The 23,424-nt window shown below is 34.8% G+C and overlaps 1 protein-coding gene across 1 annotated transcript; it reads right to left on the bottom strand.

The window, feature by feature from the left end:
- On the bottom strand, positions 1-22,037 carry LOC121428330 (D-galactonate transporter-like). Its single transcript, XM_041624899.1, has 8 exons — positions 20,470-22,037; positions 19,925-20,077; positions 18,144-18,416; positions 15,773-15,827; positions 8,759-8,950; positions 5,785-6,081; positions 4,108-4,611; positions 1-3,136 (listed from the first exon to the last, which is right to left on the bottom strand). Exons 1-7 carry the CDS (start codon positions 20,703-20,705, stop codon positions 4,159-4,161), a joined length of 1,659 nt encoding a protein of 552 aa, XP_041480833.1. The 5' UTR covers positions 20,706-22,037; the 3' UTR covers positions 1-3,136; positions 4,108-4,158.
- Between the last annotated feature and the right edge of the window lie 1,387 nt (positions 22,038-23,424).

The following is a 23,424-nucleotide window of genomic DNA, read 5'->3' as shown; positions in this document are numbered from 1 at the left end:
GTCATGGTACTTTATTTTGATATGGTGATGAATTACCACCACAAAAGGAGGTATTGACCATCTTGCCCGAAAAATAGTATTTTTTAATGATAATTTGTTTTGCCTAATAGCGTTATCAGAAGACATACTAACCAAAACAACATAAACTTCCAACAAGTAAAGGTTTTCTAGGGCTATGTAAATAAATACTTCCTTTTTTTAATGGGAGGGCAGTACCTGATTCCGGTCATTTTTTTGATAAATCACTTCCTTTGGGTACCCAGTTACCTCACCTGGGTTGAGTTCAGCACAATGAGGGTAAATTTCTTGCTGAAGGAAAATACCATGGATGGCAATCGAACCCGCATCCTTCAGATTGAAAGACTAGAGTCTTGACCATGGCTTCCCTAATATATAGCATGGAGGTTCTGCAATATAGTGAATAGAACAACCCTTGATCTCATCTGGACGTGTAGACTAATAATGGAAGTTTTAAGATATCATTTACAGATGTAGGATTCAGAAAGAATGAATTAAGTGTTCTATTCACGAGTAAATAATCATAAAATAAATTCAATTCATTTCATTTATTTTTATATATAATTTCGTTATTATACTTATCTGTATAAATGCTTTCCAGTATATCTCTTCCGAATGACCAAAAATATTTATTGAATTCTTCAACAATATCTTTATTGGATTGTAATTTTATATTTCTATTGAACGTAACTGGCTTTTTTAGATTGTAATTCGTGAATATTGTAATTTGGCGAATGGTCAATATATTAGTGAATGGAAAGTAGCAATGTGCAACTATATACGATACTGACATTTATATAATATTGTTAAATGTTAATATTACTAACCTTATTACTATTTTTCTTTATTACTATATACATATTTTTTATATATACTGACAAGCAGCACTTGGTGCAATCATCAATATACAACATTAATGAATAACAATATAACAAAGCAAATAAAAAAACATAATTACAGTATTGTATCAAAACTTAAGTCAACTTTCAAGATATAACTCATGGCATAAGTAATAGAAAAATAGAAATAAGCATGTAGGAGGAGAAAGAGACAGAGGCCGTGATAGAAGTGTGTGTGAGGGAAAAAGAGGTGGTACTGCAAACTAAAATGAGAAAATTGAGTGAAGTATAAAGAAAAAGTGGCGAAGGAGGTTAAGGAGAGTGAAATGGAAAAAAAATGACGAAAACAAATTACATGTATCGTCAATCATGGTTGGAAACTGCATAAGAACATACCTTATATAAATACAGATCATATAAATACATTCAACATCAAAATCATTAGGATAAATATTTTGACAAGACATTGCAATAATTTTAAAGTTCCATTCATATACAAGTCATACAATTATCATGAGATAGAATTGACTAATGATAACAATGATAATAACATTCACAAGTTATAAAATACACGTATGTAGCATGCGTTGATTGTTTTTACTCTCATACTTTGTAAGAGAATGCAACCATACCCATCTAAAATAATATCACACCGAAGCTCAGTTGATGCTTTATCAATTTCTTAGCAAGGAGTAAATTCAAACAAAACGAGCATATTAAAAACATCCTAATGAAATGTAATCACAATGTCGAAATTTTATTATTATTGTTATTATTTATTAATTTTGACCAAATCATGATACAAACATAAATGACTCTTATACATGGTAAAAACCCGGGTAAAAATAAACGATACAAAACAAAGCAGTGCAATGCTGGTCAGGGGTGATAAAAGCATTTGATAAATAGCTATTGCTCGGAAGCATGTCACCCCACATGTAGTACTGTGTACAAATATCTAACTTACCAAACATACAAATTACAGAAAAATAATCTAGCTCAGTGTCCAGTCAAATTTTAATAAAAGAATAATGAAAATGCATAAACTGATTGATGTTTTAAATTCAACTGGAGAACGATTGAAAATTAATAACTAAAGCTGGTCTTCTGGTCAGTAATAAATACAAACTGGTGAAATAATAAGTAATGTGAGTAGTCTCTGTTCTAATCCAATAATCTGGCAATATGGAGATAAACACACCCATTATAATCATAACTAATAGCATGGAATATAATTTAGAATATAGTATGAAGAAACCCAAAAAAAGTAAATCTTATTCATATTTATCTTACTTATCTTGTGGCAAAAATGGATTGTTTTAGATTAAGGAGAGTGAGAAGAGCAGCATCCTATACATCGCGAGTGAGAATATTCCATATTCTTGGAAACCGACGAGAGAATGAGTTCTAGATGACAGAATGTAAGGAGTTCTTGATGACAAGAATTTATAAGAACATTGCATGAGAGAGAGCTTCACATTTAATGTGACCATGTAGACATTTGAAAATAAAAGAAAAAAGCAAATAATTCCTTCTTGAGGCAAGACTAGACCAATTGGGGCGCGAGAGTCTTCATGTCCTCCTTCTGCTGCATAAGTTCGCTGCACTCATTCAATTTGCTATGTCTTTTGAATGGTGTAAGGATGTCATGGTGGATAGTCATGTTCCAATATAGGGAGGATAAGAGACTTATAAAGTGATAATATTGAAACAGTAGAAGACTTGCCCCAATTAGTCTAATGAAGCCAAGATGTCGATTTGCCTTGCTTACAACATTATCAACATGTAATTTCAATTGCAGATTATTACTAATTGTGATGCCATTGTACCTATAAATAGTTTTCAAACAGGATTTACTCAAAGTTCCTTATTACTGTTAAGGATTTCATTTTATACCCTTTTAAGCGCTTAAAAAGCGAAACACGTATTTCATCCAGTTTCCAATTCTTATACACGAGGATTGACTAATACACTGCAATGATATCTCCTGTAACAAGAATTACTGAAGAAAAGAGTGATTGTCTTTTAACGTGAAAACACAAAATCGAAAATATGTCGTTCGTCCAGAATCACCTTCTGTTTTGATTTACCAACCCTCGACAAAGACTTCTTTGTCATGAAGAACATTTTACAATAGATTATCTACGTTCTAGAAAGCATCTGCGTAGCTGTTGCGTAAACACCCTATATGAAAGGCCTTTTATATAGACCACGACCCGTAAACTGAACAGTTCAGCATTATTGAAGTATAGCGGGAGCTATCAACTACCACGTAAATACCATAGGTCGCATGTCATAAGGTGGTCCAATTTCGCGAACAGGGTAAAAATGGTCAAAAATTTTATTTTTTGATATGTTATAGCTATTACCATTCTCTAAATAATGAAAAAGTTTTAAGTCTCGACTACCTTTATTTCTCCTTAAAATGACTAATTAACAGCTAATTATTACATAGACATCAATGTAAATGTGAATTTTGAAATGTGTTTTCTCAAATTGGACCTGCTGCACATAAAATGGTGTCAAAAGTTAATGCAACATTGGATCACCCTAGTAAATTGCAGTTATAATCTTGAAACATCAATAATTAAATCTGTACAAAAAATCGAATAATTATCTATTATTGTATGCATATTAACTATACTAATTAATTAACAGTATTTAATTTCAAATTTTTGCCCCCAAAATACCTGTCACTGTATTTATATGCTTGGCAAAACAACATCATGGTAGAAATGTTTGTTGCAATGATACACAACATTTATACTAAAAATTAAGATTACAAATTAGATAATTAACCAAATCTCTCCGGTTTACTACTTGATTAGGTTGCAGATCAGAGCTGACATACACATGTATTCAATAAATTGCTGCATATTTTCAAAATTGTCAAATTTTTATGACATTTAGTTGTTCCCTGCTTTAAAACACCCAGAAATATGAGGATAACAGTCATATTACAGATATAGTAAGTTGTTAATTAGGTTTAATTAATATTTTATCATTTACCGCATCCACCGGCTCCACCACCCCTGTTACTTTAAACTTAATGTGCTATAGTTTTTGTTCCTGATATTGTATTGATCTAATTCATAGTAATATATTTAGCCTATACTTCTAGCTTCAAAATGAGATATTACTCAATAAATTTGGTCAAGATGCTGTGATGTAGCAACAATTTATCCATGGCACAGTGTGGAAAATTGTTCATACGCCACCCTTTTTGCATACCCAACTTATGAAATGCGACCCATTATAATCGACTATAAAGACATCGTATCTCATGTCGATCCCTCGCTTGTTACCTAGAACGGTATGATACCGTGAGAGGTGTGGTTTCATCGTACTCAGCTTCGACTTCATCCCTTTCATCTTCTTTCTTGTCCTGTTGAGTCACTAATTGTTTCAAAGCCTCGATCTTTTTCTTAAGGTACTCAATCAATCCGAAGGGTATGAGAAGTAGAAGAATAGGAACAAAAGAAAAAATTCCAGTGATAATCGTTAAAGCTTCACGGAGACCAATCAGAGAGGCGATAGGGGCAACGATTAGATTGACAGCGCCACCTATAGAATAAATGAGGAAGAAATTGAGCGCGAAAATGGCAGTCTTGCATTGCAGAAGTGTGAGGTCGGAGATGATGGCGAGGTTGACTACGTAGAACCAGTCACTAACGGCGAGAAAGATGCCTCCTAGAGCAACACACACTACAGCTGGAGTATGGAAGACCCATGGTACCAATAAACACGTTAGAATCTGCAAAAAAACATCAACCATACATTGCATTATCAGAATTGGTACAATTGCTGTAAATTCAAATTGACTTAATTGACTTTTCGGTGTTTAATCTTAGAAAGATTTTCTTGAATGCGACATTGCACTAATTAAGTGGCTGTAGAGTTTTAATAGAGAATCTGTATTCTAATTAAGGCAATCCAACTTCAACTTTCCGCGGCGTATGGAGTAATTACGGGCCTATATACATTAATAAGACGTCGGTGAATTTCCCATTCCATCAAAAAGAAAATTTACTAGTTTAGAACAAGTTTGTGAAATCGTCATTTAAAAACGGTTTCGATTATTTTGTTATGTATAGGACGTTAATCCGTTTTATATTTTATGGATAAAGTTGTTTCGGACGACGCGTTTCTATTATGCTTAAACACGCCACACATATTACTATATAATGTCACTATATAGCATCAGATAAGCAGGTAAGTGGGAGGTTGCTTCCCTGCTTATGCTTTATCCAATTTAAGTGGGTAAGAACATGCTTAATGCCTTGCTATCTCGTGCAATTCTTAAACGGTTTGACCTCGATTATCTCCAAACCCGGGCTCAAAACTTTTCGGGGAACCCTGCCTTTTCACCTTTCCGAGAAAACCAAACATTAATGTTGCCTGAATGTCTGCAGGTAGTAAAGTTTGCAAAGTCTTAATTGTTTGTCGTTCCTGCCATAACGTGGTAATAGAGCTCAGAATCCAATGAAAATCGAGCTGGTTACCATGCAGAGTAGCAATATTATTATTGTAAGACCTGGGGCCCGTTTCTTTAATCTTTGCGTAAGTTACGAATGACTTTAGGCACGACCGGTGACCATTTCTTGTTCTAAATAATATCCCTATGTAGCTGATTTAGCGCCTAAGAACAGGTTCCAGTCGTGCTTAAAGTTGTGCGCAACTTTACGAAACAACTTTATGAAACACCACCCAGGGGCCGATTCATAAAGCTGTTCGTTAAGAGCGACTTTGAGAACGACCGATGGTCCTTTCTTCTGGTAAATGATATTCACCATTAAATGTTCATTGGTGATTATTTAGCGCATAAGAAAGGATCGTTCTTAAAGTCGCTCTTAACTTACGAACAGCTTTATGAAACGGCCCCCTGGGTAGAGGGGGATAAAAACGGGCCCCTTGTTATCTTTCTTACCATTAGACCAAGACTGAGCCACAGTCGCCCTCGTAAACCAGAAGACTTCTTCAGAAGATCACCGAGGATCCCCCCGAAGATATTCCCAAGAAAGCTTAACACTAATACGACCACACCTATAATTGCCACATTAAAGTCCGGGAAATATTCCGCCATGTAGAGAGTTATGTTGAATGATGCTACGTTCAAAGCTGCTATGCGTGACGTGTTGGCAAACATAAGAGACAGCATTACCGACCACACAATCTGCTTTAGACCTTCACGTTGTTGCTTCCAAGATGGTCGCAGTGTCCTTGTCTGGTAAAGCAATGGGGAGAGATAATTTAAAACGAAGAACTTTCAAAATTCTTATTTTACTAGGTTTTTCGTTTCGTTTACTCTAAAAGAAAGCCTAACATAAGAATTAAAACCTATCAGGCCTGTACCTTCAAATCGTAACTTCAGATCTCCATGAAATTTGTTTTCATTCTGTAATAACACACAGTGATTGTACAATTGACCTGAACTGCAAGACAACACACGCTTCACCAGAGAAAAAAAAAACATGCATGATGCTGAATAGAGCAGTAACTTCAATCATAACGTAAACTAATAGTGTTGCAAGAAATATTTGCAAATTTCTGTTGCAAATGTACTACTACTAGATTAATATTGAACTTAGCAAATCAGACGAAATCTCTTGCTTAAAAGCCGACTTGTAATGGAGTACTTACTGCATTTGAAGGGATACTCCAGGCTGAAGATATTTATATTTCAACAGAGTAGAATTCACAGAGCAAAATGCTGAAAATTTGATCAAAATCGGATAACAAATAACGAAGTCATGAATTTTAAAGATACATTATTCCCATGAAACAGATCTAGGCATGTCTTCATGGGTATTCGTTGGGTGGGCAGATGATGTCATCTTTTGTATTTTATTATATGAAATTAGGTTTATTCAAAAAATTTCTACCAAGAACTATAACAATTGGATTGACAACTAATTAAGTGCACAAGTTAATTATTGCAGCAACTTATTTCTTCATAATGGAGTCACATCATTTACACACGTATGAAAAAAGAATAATGATTGCATGTATAATAACATAAGAAAAAGGAAAGTGGGAATGGGACATCATCAGCCCACCTAAGGAATATTTTTACGAAGACGTGCATAATGTCTGTTTTCATAAAATATTGCTAAACTTTAAAATTCAATGAAATTTTCAGCATTTTGTTTTGTAAATTTTGCTTTATTTATATATAGAGTCAATTCAAATCAATTCCTTTTATTAAATTGATTGTATTCACTCGATAAAAATAACATATAGACATGCAAATAATGAATAGGCCTACATGACAAGAAAGAACAATGCAAAGTAAAGAAAAAAATAATATAGTTAAATAATGTACAAAACAAGCTTCGAGCGTGGACTGGCATTAAATTTTTATTGTATCTTAGAAGTTCCAGCCCAGTTAAGAAAAAGAAAGGATACAAAATAAAACCTACAAAGACAAAAAAAAATATTGGAAAAACAAGCATTAACAAAGTGAAAATGAATAAAGAAATCTCTTCAGCCCGGAGCATCCCTTTAATTACAGGCCAGGACCCATTATACGAGGGGGTTCTGAAATACAAAAGTGGTTCTATCGTAAATTATGATCCAGCTTTTGTCAAAAGGAGGCTGAAAAATATTTCCATCTACAGATCGGTCGCTATAAAAGCTAACTGAAGAGTGAAGATTTTTAAGTACATCTTAACTTGCGGATAAGGTATCTCATAAGATGAATAAATAATGCGACCACAAGATAATTTTTTTTTAGATATATCATGTATTCAGACCTGAAAATTGAACATTCTGAGATATTATTAACGTGTTAATAACTGAACAAATAATAGGGCCCGAAGCGCTAGCAGGATGTTGAAATACTGACCGAAAGTGGACCTGTTTATATTAAGCCCGTTTACAGTTCTCATGGAGATGATACATTATCTCACCAATAATGTGAGCGCGAAACACGCATTTTTTTTTATATATTCCGACTTGAAAACTCAATATTCTAAAACCTGTTTGTGATTTTTTTTTTTTTTTTTGGGGGGGGGCAATTAAGACCTAGAAACGGTACATTCTAAGTACTTTACGTATATATTTAGCAGGATATTTATTTATTTATTCGGTAAAAACACAAGTACATGATATGGGGATGCGAGTAAGATCGAAGCTCAGAGTTGATAATTTGTTGATATTCTGACGTGAAAACCTGACATAAAGGCTACCTTCTGAAATCATTAACGGGATGACTATCTAATTAATAAACAATGCACAGTGCTGAAACGATCGATAAACAATGTGAAGGTATATTTAACAGAAAAAGCGAACGGGATAAAATATCTCGCTAACGCCAGCTATTGTTTTGTACTACATTAAGCACTTTTTTAATCATGAATAGATGCATGTACCTCGCTGAAACAAATTGTTAAAACCCGAACCACTAGCAGAATAATTTGCCCATATTTTTATTGACTTAAAAACGGAAATATTTAGCACCATGTTATTCTTTTGAACAGATTAAATATCCCACTAAATGCAGAGTGAGCGCAACAGGCGAGCGATTTTTTTTAAAGATCTATATAACTCTCGGATCCTTTTCTTATTTTTTTCTTCCTATCCCCCCCCCCTCTGTCTCTCTCTCCATCTTTTCCTTCTTTTTTTTTCTTTCCCCCTTCTTTTTCCCCATAAAGTGGCAAAGCTGCTTCCGCGAAACCACCTGGCCATGGGGCTTGCATTTTAAGTCAGTCTTTGTTTTCTTCGGCATGGATGCTTTCTCCTAGTTTCTTTAAGAATCTAGGCTTATACACCATGATAGCACGGAATGAATGCTTAGTCTTAATTAGATCAAAAGCTCCAGTCTCTGTACCAGTACGGCGACAGGCAATTGTCAGAAATATACACATGATGATGCAAACATTCAAGTATTTGTTTTCACCTACCTGACCTCGATGGCTTATTTTTGGATTAACCATGATGCAAGATCCGATGGCGAAGATGACTCCAACTGCTCCGCTAATGAAGTACGACCATCGCCATCCGATAGCGTCACTAACATAGATGAAAAGAAAAGAGATGCCGTACCCTGCAATGCCACCGTAGTGCGCTATCCCAACGACAAGCGTATGTACCTTCTGTTGAAGAAAGTTAATGATAAGAGACATAGAGTGCATCATGTAAGTTTTTTTGATGCATCTATATGAGGTAACCTGCTTAGCCTCAGTTATCAAATAATGTTTATTTAAATGTGGATGATTACATTTCTTAAATGGTAATAAAATACCTTACAGGCTTTTTTCTTTACACTTTGTTTAATTATGTCAATCTAAAGACATCTAGAACAATACAGAGCAAAGGTCTCATCGATCATTGCAAATACCGATTATGGATTATGGCGTCGAAGAATTTTCATAGCTAAATTTAATGTTAAGGCAAAAGAGGTGTATCCATTCTGTGTTGACACAGAGCTTATTGTCACACTGGCCATCAATATATTTTTATTTGATTTGACTTTATTTTACATATTTCACAAGTACAAACAAAATTATGAAAACAATATCAGAAAACTTATTAGAATACAAATCAGACAAGGCATAACAATTAATTCAAATTAAAGAAAATAGCGATTTGGAATCAAAGACAATTTAAAGGAGTGAAATATGAGGGAACCTGCATAAAAGAGCTAGGCTTGTTAAGTCTGCAGGATCCAGAAAGAAAATTCGGTCTCAATGAGGAGAGGACAGGTAAGTAATTGATTATAACAAAGTAATGCCAAAATGTGACGATTGTGTAAGGAATATTCAGATGTATTGCCTTTATTCATGTGCACTAATGTGCACTAATGCATATTTAACATTCGTTAAGATTTGTCTTGCCTTAAATCAGAGTCTTACAAGTAAACGTGTATATATCTTTTTATAATAACATTGAAGCTGTAAAATTTTCTGTTCCAGATGGCTTGATCAACCAAATTTTCTCTTTCTTTGTTTTATTTTGTAATTTGTATAGCTGTAGCATTCTTTTTTTTTTTTTTTTTTTTTTTTTTTTTTCCTTCACAAGATAGTTTGAGGTATTTCACATTATACTGAGGCAAAGGTGTACTGAAATTTTATACTTGTACTTTGATCACTGTATTATACTTTGATTAATATACTCTGATCACTACATTTTTATGAGTGACACATATACAGGTATAACAGCTGAATCAAAGTACTATCAACTGAAGAATTTACCTAAGGGTAAATCTTCTTGTTTCTCAGTATTGCATTCCAATGTTAGAAGTTTGAAAAAGAATATTGATAAATTACAGTCATGTCTATATAATACCGAAACTACCTTTTCCGTTATAGGAATAACAGAAACGTGGTTAAAAGAAAATGAAATACTCTTGCCAATCCACCATATGTGCGGATACAATTTTATCAGTAGAGGTAGGAATGACCGCCCAGGTGATGGAGTTGGTATATTTATAAATAAATCACTTAAATATAAAATACGGGAAGACTTAAAGCTATTTGAGTCGGAAGTAGAGAGTCTATTTGTTGAGATTTTTTGTAACAGAAAGAATGTCATAGTTGGTGTAGTTTACAGACCACCTGGTCAGCCTGTTCTTGCCTTCAAGGAATTGTTTGAACCAATTCTATTCAAACTTATTCACTATCAGAAACCTTGTTATATAATGGGAGACTTCAATATAAATCATTTTGTTGAGAAAGAAATGACATCCAATGATTTTGTACAATACATGAACTCTTATTCATTTTTTCCTCTCATAACAAAACCAACTCGAATTACTGTAGAAAGCTCATCTTTGTTAGACAATGTGTTTGTTAATAGCACCAATGATAACTATACATCTGGAATTATTACTTACCCTGTAAGTGATCATATGCCTATATTTTGTATTTCTGATCTTGTTGTGAACTCGAATCAAAATGCAGAGTCTGTCAAAACTATCAGACATATTAATGAAGAAAAAATAATACAATTTAGTACTGAATTGAGTAGAGTAAATTGGGAATTCATCTTAGACAATCCAAGCACTGATGTTAATCAGTTATACAACTCATTTTTTGAAATCTTTGGTTCTATTTACGATCAATGCTTTCCAAAACAAAAACCTAAAGATAATAAAAAAGAAAAGAAGAATCCATGGTTTGACAAATCATTAAAAAAACTTTGTCGTAAGAAAAATTCCTTATACCATAAGTTTGTAAAGAATCCTACCGATAATAGAAAAAACGCATATAAGAAGCAAAGGAATATTGTAAATAATGCCATTAGAAATGCCAAACGAGACTATTATCAAAAGAAATTTTACAACAAACGAAATGATTTGAAAGGAACATGGCGTGTTATAAATAACATATTGAAACAACAAAAGAAAGTTGAATGTCCAATTCTGGTAAATGATAGGGGAACTATTGACGAACCAAAAGAAGTTTTGGAAGTTTTCAATGAATATTTTGTTTCCATCGGTACGAAGGTTATAAATAATATGCCTCATACTTTGACAGACCCTGTTATATACATGAGTGGTGATTATCCACAATCCTTATTTTTCACATGTATAAAAGAATCTGAGGTGATAGACATGGTATCGAAATTAAAAGAAGGAAAAAGTCCGGGTTATGATGATATAGATACCAAGGTTTTAAAACAATGTATACACATTGTAGCACCAGTTTTAACTTATATTTTCAATACTTCAATAAAAACAGGATGTTTTCCAGATGCTTTAAAGATTGCTAAAGTCTTACCTATATACAAGAAGGGGGACAAGTCTTTGTGTACAAATTATCGTCCTGTATCCCTACTTTCAGTTTTTGATAAATTATTTGAAAAATTGATGTATGCAAAGATAATATCTTATATATCTAAATATAATATTTTATACACTAGACAGTTCGGTTTTCGTTCTGGCCATTCTACATCTATGGCCCTACTCGAATTTGTTAATTATATTAATACAGCTTTTGAAAATAAGAATATTGGTCTTGGAATATTTCTAGATTTGTCGAAAGCGTTCGACTCAATAAATCACCATATTTTATTACGGAAGTTGCAATTTTATGGGTTTAGAGGAATTTCTTTAGCATGGATACAGAGTTATTTATATAATAGAAAACAATTTGTATGCATAGATGGTATTAATTCTAGATTGCTAACACTTAATGCAGGAGTTCCGCAAGGATCCATTTTAGGCCCGTTATTTTTTTTATTATATGTTAATGATATGCAATATGTAACCCCAAACTTTCGTCCAATCATATTTGCAGATGACACAAACCTTTTTGTATCTGGTAAAAATGCCCATGAAATATCTAATATAATTACTTTGGAACTACCAAAATTGGAGATGTGGTTTTTGGCTAATAAATTACTGGTTAATTCTCAAAAAACTAATTATATGATATTCAAACCAAAAAATAAAAAACTCTTTGAACAAATCTGCGATGTTACAATCAATAATTTTAATATACAACAGGTACCAAACACCACATTTCTTGGAGTGACAATTGATGAAAATCTTACTTGGACTCCACATATTAATATCATCCTGCGAAAGATCTCGTATGCAATTGGTATATTATACAAAATAAGACACTTTGTTCCTTTGAAAATATTGATTAATATATATAATGCTATTATCCTTCCCCATCTGTCTTACTGTATTGTAACGTGGGGGCATTGTGCTAAAATTCTTCTAAATAAATTGTATGTTCTACAAAAAAGAGCACTACGTGCAATTACAAACTCTCATCCGAGAACTCCATCTGGACCTCTTTTTAGAAAATTTAATATGCTAACTATATTTCAAATACATGAACTGCAAGTTGGATCATTTATGTACATGTATAATAAAAACTTGCTTCCCCATATTTTGTATGATATGTTTAAAATGACAAAGGACGTCCATACACTTAATACAAGACATGCTAATAACATGTATATTCCTCTGTTGAAATATCAAACTTCACGTAAATCTGTAAAATATTCTGGAGTAATTACTTGGAATGCAATACCTGATAATATAAAAATGTCCCCATCTATTGCCTCATTTAAACGAAAGTATAAAATGCATCTCATGAAGGAATCTTAAGTAATATATAATTTACCCATCACAATTCAGACATGAATGTACCCCCCTTTCTCTCTCTATATTATGTATATTTCAATATGGCTTTGGAGCCCAGCCTTTGAAAGGCCAATGGCCTCTGCTGGCTCCCCCATATTCTTGGTATTGATATTCATATGTTTTCTTTTTGTAAATATTTGATTGTATTTGAATGTTTTTTTACCAGAAATGGAAATAAATAAATGAATGAATGAAATGAATACAAAAAATAATAATAAAATAAATAAAAAGAGTCCGCCACTCTATGACTATATTTATTACTCAGTACTCAGCCAAAGCGTATTAACAAAGTACATGAATATAAAAGTTTACAAAGGTAATTTATAAGAATTGATAAGCATCGCTTTCAATTAACGTTTGAATATATTAAGTGAGGCACTATGTAACATATCATGGGGAAGATCGTTCCAAACCAGGGCCCTTCGAATGCGATTGTTCTTTGAACAAGGAGAGTGCGAGTACGCGGAAGGTGATAGGAGTCACTTAGCCGGGTGGGATATGTGTGGATTAGATTGTTCCTTTGAAACATAGAAACAAATGTATCAGGCAATTCACCTCTTGAAAGCTGAAACATGAAAATACCAACTTGAAATGCATATATATCAGAAATTTTGAGTACTATATTTTGGAAAAATAATGGGTTTGTATGGGAATAAAAACCAACTTGATTTACCACTCTAATTGCTCATTTTGTATCGTGAATATTTTATCAATAAAGGTTGTATTGCAATTACCCCAGGCCAATATTCCATAATTCATATGGGATAAAACAAGTGTAGAATATAATGTTTTTAAAATGTGATCAGGAAAAAAATATTTTAGTTTATTCAAAATGCCAGTGTTACGAGAAGATAACTTACATATATAATCAATTTGACATTTCCAAGATAATTCATGATCAATGTAAAGACCGAGAAATTTGGTGGAATTAACTTGTTGCAAATTAACATTGTTTATAATTACATGGGCCGGCAAGGAATTCAAAGAGTTACTGAAAAGCATAAAATTTGTTTTGTTTACATTGAGTGACAACTTATTTGCTTGAATCCATGTCTGAGCAGTCGTGGATTCTAAATCCAAAATATAGAGTAAACCGGGAGAGTATATCGGACATAGGTGTTGGTCTGTAATCATGGTTGGGGATAGTGACACAAATAACATTCTCTGGGAGAAATTTTATTTTAGTTTTACGGGGGCGAGTGTACAAATTTTAGGGTGCCAGACCGGGTGTTTGTGGCAAAATGTATACAATGCTTCGTTTGAGCGAAGCGAGTGAGCCAAAATTTTGACCTTTTTATAACAAAATGTTATTTTGTGAAGCTGCAAGCGAGCAAAATTTTGGACCACTGTATTACCATAATTCATTTTGTGAGATTTTTTATGATATTAATAAATATCAAATATTCCAATCTTGCTCTTCCCCTATCTTTTTCTCCTTTCTTGCTCGTGACTCTTTTTGGGATCCATGGCCACCCAAGCCCTACGTCTGTACGCCAGCTGGGGAAGAGGGTAGTTCTGAAGTTTTGAGTATATCTAGCTTTATTTTACAACAAAACTAGGAACTTCGTACAAGGAGTCAAAGGGTTCGATAAATAATGCAATCGAGCGCGAAGCGCGAGCTGAAATCTTCGAAAAATTGACCTGAAAATTGGTCTTCATGGATATTTCCTTTCTATTCACTAATTTTAAAGTTCAGTTCTCATATCATTTGTGTGTTCGTATTTTATATAATAAACCTGGATCAAGACCTGGAGCGCCTCTGGTAGTCTCGCCTGCATTTCGCAACAGTGCTGTCTTTGAAAACGAATATACGGTACATGTAGAATAATCATTTACAAAAAACACAATTCATAGGATGATAAAACACTAGGTTCATTGACCCTAAATGACATTTGCCCTTGATTGTGTGACCGAAGACTTGCGCAAGACGATCGGTGATACTTGATTAGTAGGTCCACATTTCATGAACTAAATCTATAAATTTTCAAAGTTATGATAGCAATTCAACAAATACCCCCAACACGGCCAAAGTTCATTGACCTTGGTTATGTGACCTGAAACTCGGAATGATTACTGATGCTTGATTACTCTTTAAGTGCAAGTTTCTTGAACTAGATCTATATATTGTCAGAGTTGTGTATTTAAAAAAAACCTAACCTTCGTTAAGATGTCGTTTTTATTCTCCCAACATTATCCAAGTTCATTGACCCTTAATGTTCAGTGATACTTGATTAATCTTATGTCCAAAGTTAAAAATGACCTTTTACCTTGGTCATGTGACCTCGAACTCGAGCAGGGTTTTCAGTAAGTACTTGATTACCCTTATGTCCAATTTTTATGAACTAGGTCTATATACTTTCTAAGTTCTGATGACATTAAAAAACGTATCCTTCTGTTAAGATTTTGATGTTGATTCCCCTGACATGGTCTACGTTCATTGACCCTAAATGACCTTTGACCTCGGTCATGAGGCCCCAAAACTCTGGCAGGGTGTTAAGTAATACTTGACAATCATTATGTCCAAGTTTCATGAACTTGGCCCAAATACTTTTTAAGTTATGATGACATTTCAAAAACTTAAGCTCATACATTTCGTAATAGATTAGATTCATATGTACTCGACCGTAAATTATTGGGGTGATAATACAAGCCATGATCCCCACTCACTTGAAATATTGGAGGGGTGACCCCCCCCCCCCCCGGTGATCGACACCCATAAGGTCGTATTTTAGGAGACGGGGGTGGGGGTGGCGCGAGCACCCGCTAAAGACAGTCGTGTTTTGATTCATGAAATGGTATATAAAAGGCCTGCACTTACCGAAGGAAAGACACTGACTAAGTAGGAAAAAGCCACTGGTATGTAGGGGCCAGAACTGTAAGAAAAACAAATGAAAGGTGATTTATTGGGTGTGCCATTGCAGTGTGAAATAATTCGACGTTCTTTGTCAAGAACCAGGTACAAATCCCTCTAACCAGAAAATATGGGCATGATTATGCTGTTTTATAGAAGGAGAATAAACAGACATAGTTTAGCTTCCAATAGTGACAAAGAATACTGTATCTTTAAACAGGAAATATTATCATGATAATAGGGGGGGGGGTTCTTTTGATCATGATGGATGCATGTGCATGTGTGTAAGCTCATTCAACCACATGTCTACAGAAAAAACAAAATCATTTACAAAATTAAGATAATCACCTGTAAAGTAACCAGTTGGTTGACTTTTTTGTTCAGTCTTTGATATCATACGGTCTTTAAAACACTTTTCGAGATATTGGGAAAAAAGAATTTCGAGAGCATTCTTATTATTTTACATTTTATTCAATACGTCATAAAAATGCATGGACATTCATTATCACTATTATCATTGTTGTTGTTGTTATATAGGCATATCAATTATTTGAAATCATTGACCTTACCGCCCGGGGGGCAGTCATATGTATTTGCTGTATACACACACGTGACCAAGTAATTTCCAAACACCCCCTAAACGGGTTTTTCTCTGTGTGCAAAGTACCCACTAAACAAGTTTTTCGCAGGCTTTATTTGCACATTTTGGTCCCTAAACAAGTTGTCGCCAAAATATGACCTCGGGGAAAAAATACTCTAAACACGTTTGGCTAGTCTTAAAAATATAAGATTTGGGAAAAATATACTAAATACGTTTGACCCCGCGATTGACCACTGACCCGTCTTTCAAACCCACCCTTTTTCTTGAAAATCGGTGTTTTTGATACCCTTAACGAGTCCACGCTCGGACCGCGTCCAAAACTGAAAAAAAAACACCCCTTTAAACGCGTTTTTTTTTTGGTCATGCGTGTGTACAGCAATACATTTGACTACCCCCCCCCTCCCGGGATCTACTGTCATCATTATTACTCATATCAGCGTTACTATTACAGTGGCTTCTCAATATCTTTGCTTTGGTGCTGTCTCATGATCTATCTTTATATAATTTGTCTCTGACTTTCCTGTCTCACGTATTAAGAAACTGATGGAAATAAATACGAACGATATATAAAATGAACACGATGGCAAAAGGCGGCGGTCGATGGCTGGTTAGTTATTAAAGGTCAAGTCCACCTCAAAAAGTGTTATACTAATCACACAAGCATAATGCATGAAGAAACATTAAAATCGGATGTAAATAAGAAAGTTATGACAATTTAAAGTTTCGCTTATTTTTCACAAAATAGGTATGTGCACAATTTAGTCACCCGCAAATGAGAGGATCAGTGATGTTCCTCACTATTTCTTTTGTTTTTTATTGTTTGAATTATGTAATATTTCAATTCTCACAGATTTGACTATTAAGACGAACTTGATTGAACCATTACATAATAAACAATGGTAATTCCACATGTTTAGGTAGAAATAAAACTTTGTTTCAAGAGGACAATAAGAAAATTAGAATTTTTAATATTTCATATAATAAAATACAAAAGAAATAGTTAGTGATGTCATCATTCTCTCATTTGCATACCGACCGGGACGGACATATAAATATTTTGTGGAATTACGCGAAACTTAAAAATGTCATAACTTTCTTATTTTACATCCGATTTTGATGATATTTTCAGTGTTATGCTTGTTTGATATTTCTCTTTTGATTCAAATCAACATTTTTCTAAGCTGGACTTGACCTTTAATGATTGCTTATATTTTACTAAGATCGTCGTAAGATGAATTAGTCTACTATTTTAGGGAAATCGTAGGTTGTTAAGGGCTGCGATGTTCATGTCATTTACGGCTATCGCACGCTTTCATGATTGTGTTGGTCACCATTGAGGGCCAATTAAAGTCACAGAGACGGAGGGAGGTCTATCTTCCAACGCTCCTGCATGTGCTTATATCGTATGACAGCTATCCCTGCGGTGATTATATAGGCATATACGATGTCCGTACATGATACGATGTTTCTGCGCTAATGCTATAACGATTCTCCTACTAGGTGTTTAAGGGCTAGGATCTTACGATTCTGAAAATAATTGTAGAACTCCGCAGTATGCCACACTAAAGAGATCTCACTTCTAACGGAATACGATCACCCGAGATATGGACACCCTAACACGATCGTAGACCAAACGTAAATGGGGCATTAATTAGGCTGCATGCCCCCCCCCCCAAAAAAAAAAAAAAACTAAATCGGTCTATACCATTGATTTCGAATTATATGGTCTATACTTACAAAACACCAAAGAAGAAGCGAAGGAGTGCGATTGCCCAGTAGTCGTTCATAAAGGCTGTCAACAAAGTACAGAGTGTCCACAGTGTAGTAAACATGCATATAATGAATGGTGGTCGCCATGAAAACCACTGGATGAAGCCTAACAGCGGTATGCCGACTACACCTTGCACAATCATGTAAATAGGACCAGCCAATAATTCAAACAGAGTACCTTGTCCTGTGTATTGTATTCCACATATGTCAGGTAAGTAAAGCGTGCTGTTCTCACAACATCTAATGAAGAGGGAATGAAACGAATGGCAAAATGGAACATAATTATACAACTAATCCTCGTTAAGCAATATCATTGTTAAGAATTAACATTGAAAATGTTCCAATCCTCGTTAAAAAAAATATCAATTTATGTATATAATCATGTATTCTTTATTCATTCAAATATATCTATACAGGATAAAACAATCAGCACAATGTCTGATTAACATTGCTGTCATGTGACATGTGCATAAATAACGTACAGTCAACAATTATTATATCAAGAATGTAAACAGCTAATTAATCATGATACGTATAAAGTGATAATAAAATATTAAACAATTTGTATAGAAAAGGTGAAATGGAACGACAAACCTGATATGCTAGGCGGGTAATGGGTGTTTCTGGAATTTGATTGAAAGCGAGTGGGTGAGAAGGGGAGATATTCAAGAATGTGAAAAAAAAAGAGAAAAGGGAAGGGCGGGGGCAAGAAAGGGAGAAGATTTGAAATCGGGAATCTGGACATTTCAGGGTGCAGATGATAGGGCAAAGAGAATATAGAGGAGAGAACAATATATCACAGCCTCGTATGTTTGTGTGCGTGAACCTTTAGGGGTCGTGTGGTCCAGTGGTTAGAGCATTGGACTCATAATCGCAAGGTTGTGAGTTCGAATCCCAACTCTGCCATTGTCTCCACTTTGATAAAAAGGCCCAAGAGTGATATCTGTCGTCTATTACATCAGCCACTATGACTGATTAACCTAGACGTTAAATGTTTCCAAGGTAATTGGTTATATACCAGCTTGGTGTTTACCAGCAAATAATGCTGTCCTGCCGAGTTCCTACGGGAGTTACAAAAACAGAACAGAAACCTAAAACCCCATTCCACAGAGACCATGACTTGTTTCTTGCTTGATCGTTCAAAGGTCTTTCAGCGAACTTTCAAAGATCTCTGGAGTCCTCCACGAACCATGATCTCCAAATTTTTTTGAAACGGTTCAAAACAATTTTATAGAGGTCTCTCAATGAACTTTTAAAGTTCATTAGTCTTTCCATGATCTTTCAACAGTGTCTCGTTTTTGTGGGGGAAGATGTCTGTTTATGTCAGACTTTCAGAGGTCTCGTTCGGTCTTTCAGAGAACTTGATCTTTCAAAGATCTCTGGCAATACGCCAGACAATTTTATAGTGATCTCCCAATGATTTTTTTGGTCTTTCAGACTTTGTTTTTAGGGTCTTATATTGATATTGCTGGAAATGTTGTTTGGTCATCGTTTCAGAGTCATTCCACAGAGACAGCAAATTTCACTGATCTTGAAGACTTATGAATTAAAGACCTTGCCAATTTTCGGTCCGTTCAGTGAACTTCCAAGGCTCTTGTGCATCTTTGAGTTTGGGCCAAGAGGGAGAACTTAGAGCGAGGGAGAGGAGCTAGGGAACAAGATATTTCCAGAAAATACATCATGTTACATTTTACAACATTCATTACGAGATGACTTGCCCGACATACCAGTTGTTTTCAATACTATACCTTTCCATATCAGAACACAGTCCATTGATGTCTCCTGTAATGTTCTCATCGTGGAGATAGTCACGTGCCAATGTTTTATTCATCACCTGACACCGCGTTTCTCCAAAACGCAACTCGTTGGCCATGCCAAATATTGTTACAATCAGAAGGTATCTGGAGTGAAATGAACCATACAAAAATTAAGTATGGCTTTATTTCTTTTATATACAGAATTCAAGACCGGTCTACCGCTTATAAATTTTACTCTATGCAGAGTACTTTCAGAATCATCAGGACATATCCTGCATGTACATGTTATGTACATCCCAATTTTCATCCGATGTGCAATAATATGCAAAATTTTATCAACAGTATTGGTAGATTGTAAATGATTGTAAATAATTAACATAAACATTGATTGATGAGTGTACTAAAGAGTGATATTAAAGATTAAAACAAACCTCAGTATTTTGCTACAGATCACATTCTTTATAAGAAACCTAATAACAACCTATCCTCAATCCATTTTGTGATACCAATGCATATTTATAGGTCTATATACTTACTGTTGTGTGTAGTTCAATGCATTAAGGAATGTTACGATGACAAGGCCATAGATTCGCCATCCTAAACCAATCAATTTCTCATCAACTTCGTATATCTTTATCCTAGCAGCTTCCTCTTCTCTTTCCTTCTCCAGAGCTTCTTCCTCTTTGTTTCTAACTTCTTCTGCTATAATTGCCCTCACGAATGGCGAATCTTCAGAGTACTCGATAAAGAGCGTGTCATCTTCGTCACCCATCGTGTAAAACTTTATATACGCTGATGACAACTTTCATGCAAGAAAAATATGTTCTGGCTAAACAAAGGAAGATTCCTTATGAACATTTATGGCATATGAAATACCTGCTCTGTTCTAAGCATGGATGATCTAATCTGCAATCTTTCCGTGTATATCGGACCCTATATCTAAAGTGTATCCCGGAAGATACTCTTTCTTCCCCCTGTGCGCTGCATCAACACTTGAGCGACAGCAAAACTCAGCTCCATACATCATTTCATTCGCAATATTCTCACAGTCCGCCAATAAAAGTACATTCTCTGCAACATTTCAAGCTATAACAACCCACTGAAAGTGTCTTCAGTCACCTCAGCAGATATCAATGATCTCTGATCTCTCAGACAAGAGAGAGTATATAGGCCAAAACTATTCGAGATGTGATATTTCTCTTTACAACAAGTCGTCTTTCATGCAACATAAGCCCTGTCAAAGGCTACTTGGCGTCATGAGTCTGTTAATCCGATGAAGAGAACTGAACTTAAGTCCGTATAATCTCCTTAACGCTCTGATTCCCAGTCCACTGTTACCATCATCAGTGTAATGATATAATGGCATAAATTAAATCAAATCAAATCGAGGGTGTACGTGGTGCTGAGTTGATCATCGTTTAAATCATGTAGTGTGGTAGAGCCGTATAATCTTATTTTCTGTTCAAAAGTTGATAGTAAAAACAACACTGGAATAGTGGTAGAAGTCACATATGCCACTGAAGCCACATTATTCTCGTTAGTGAATACAGGTATATGTACTACACTAAAAGTTTGAATTGAGAGTACACTGACTCAATAGTCAAGTCGAAGTATACACTGACGCGACTCCTATCCCAGAAGGTTGGCCCTGCTGTCTAAAGTGCTTTTGCTACCAGATATATCCAGGCAATGTTATTTTGATTTCCTACCGAATACCAGTGAATCTGTTTAGGTTGCACCATGCAGTTAGTTGTCAGCATCCACGTATCCAAACATTTAGATTTCGACGTGCTATATACACGTCTTTATCAGTAATAATCACAGAAGCGCAGAGAGGTATAGGCACAACCCCTCTGCTACACTTAAACGGAAAGTTGGAATGTTCCTTTATCAAAGATTAATTACTACAAATTTATCTGAATTCCGATGTACATCAAATTCTCCTTGTTACATGATAGTCAACTAACTTGCACCTCTACTGCTAGTAGCGATCTCGTGATATAACGAATAGACCGGTTGTCGTATATTTACCATGAAAATCAGAGCTTACAATCTACTTTTATGCACAATACATTCCCTTCCATGGTACCGTACATCGACTAAGGACCTTCTTTTCCTTTATACTCCCCAATCAATTCTGTGATAATACCTATTTCGTTCGAAATGCATGGCTGGGTATACTTAATAGTCGATTTGACAGTGTCATAGGCTCAATACACCAACCTAGAAATGTTCTTTCCGATGAAGTTTTTTTCTTGATTCGTGTTCCTATGGGGTCCTAGAACAAATTCAGCTTGGTTGCCAAAAGTTGCCGTTTGGGCAATTTTGCTAATTAGCATAAATCCAAAATGGCCGCCAGATGCCATCTTGAAAACCTAACTTTTGAACCCCTGTCCACAAAATGATGAGTAATGACTCGTTTTAGGGGTTTAGAGATGTGTAGAACCGATTTCTGTAATCATTTTTGCAATATAAGGTCATCTTCAGGTCAAATCCAAGATGGCCGCCAGATGCCATCTTGAAAAATTGACTTTTGATCCCCTTGCCCCAGAATGACGAGTAATACCTCTGTTTAGGGGTTTTGGCGTGTGCAGATCGAATCTCTTTCTGCTTTCTATTTTGCAATATAATGTTATCTTCAGGTCAAATCCAAGATGGCCGCCATATGAAGCCATCTTGAAATATCAACTTTTGAACCCTTTTGCCCCAGAATCAAGAATAATAACTCTATTCGTGAGTCATTTGGTATGTTGATACAATTCATGCTGTAATTTTGCATAAAGGATAATCTTCAGATCAAATCCAAGATGGCCGCCAACCGCCATCTTGAAAAATTACTTTCCGAGGCTTATACGTGTTAGATCTAATTTCAGTAAGAATACTCATTTCTTTCATTAATACTAAGTTTTTGTCAAAGAATGATGAATAATCCCTCTTTTCGTGAGTTATTTGGTATGCTGATTCCATTTCTGTTAATAATTTTGCAATATAGGATCATCTCCAGGTCAAAATAATCCAACAGGACCACTAAACGCCATATTAAGAAAAAAAACTACTTCCGAGATTATTGAACATTGAAGAAGTGCTCTCCCTAATAAGGTTGTTGTTATATGTATTGGATCTCATGTAAGGAGATTTCAGTGAGAATGATTCATTTCTTTTAATCACTCCATTTTTAGTTCGAGGTCAAGTCATGTCTAATATGGTCAGATGGTTGATAGATTTCGTCATTAACCGCTTACTTTAGAATGAAACCATTCAAGGTTTGGGCTATATGATTTCGGGAGTTTTGATCCTTTTTTATTTCTGTGCAATCATACTTTTCCAGTGAAATGACTTTAAAGTATTATTTGAATAAAAAAGTGATTTCTCGGTAATATTAAAAAAAAATAGTTAACTTATTAACTTCCTTTATAATTATTATTGGACTTTTCCTCCTGACAAGAGCCAATTGACTTGGTCAGCAGGAGTGCACTCTTTAGCCTCCTGCA

The sequence above is a fragment of the Lytechinus variegatus genome, chromosome 15 (genome assembly GCF_018143015.1).
Source record: "Lytechinus variegatus isolate NC3 chromosome 15, Lvar_3.0, whole genome shotgun sequence".
NCBI classification, from domain to species: Eukaryota; Metazoa; Echinodermata; class Echinoidea; order Temnopleuroida; family Toxopneustidae; genus Lytechinus; species Lytechinus variegatus.
Note: the sequence above shows the minus strand (reverse complement) of the source record. Positions and strands in the feature narration are given on the sequence as shown.

Coding starts and splice junctions, on each gene's coding strand:
- LOC121428330 (XM_041624899.1), bottom strand. CDS start 20,705: ATGGGTGACGAAGATGACACGCTCTTTATCGAGTACTCTGAAGATTCG. Junction 20,078..20,469: donor GCATTGAACTACACACAACA/GTAAGTATATAG, acceptor ATTTCACTCCAG/ATACCTTCTGATTGTAACAA. Junction 15,828..18,143: donor CGCTTCTTCTTTGGTGTTTT/GTAAGTATAGAC, acceptor TTTTTCTTACAG/TTCTGGCCCCTACATACCAG.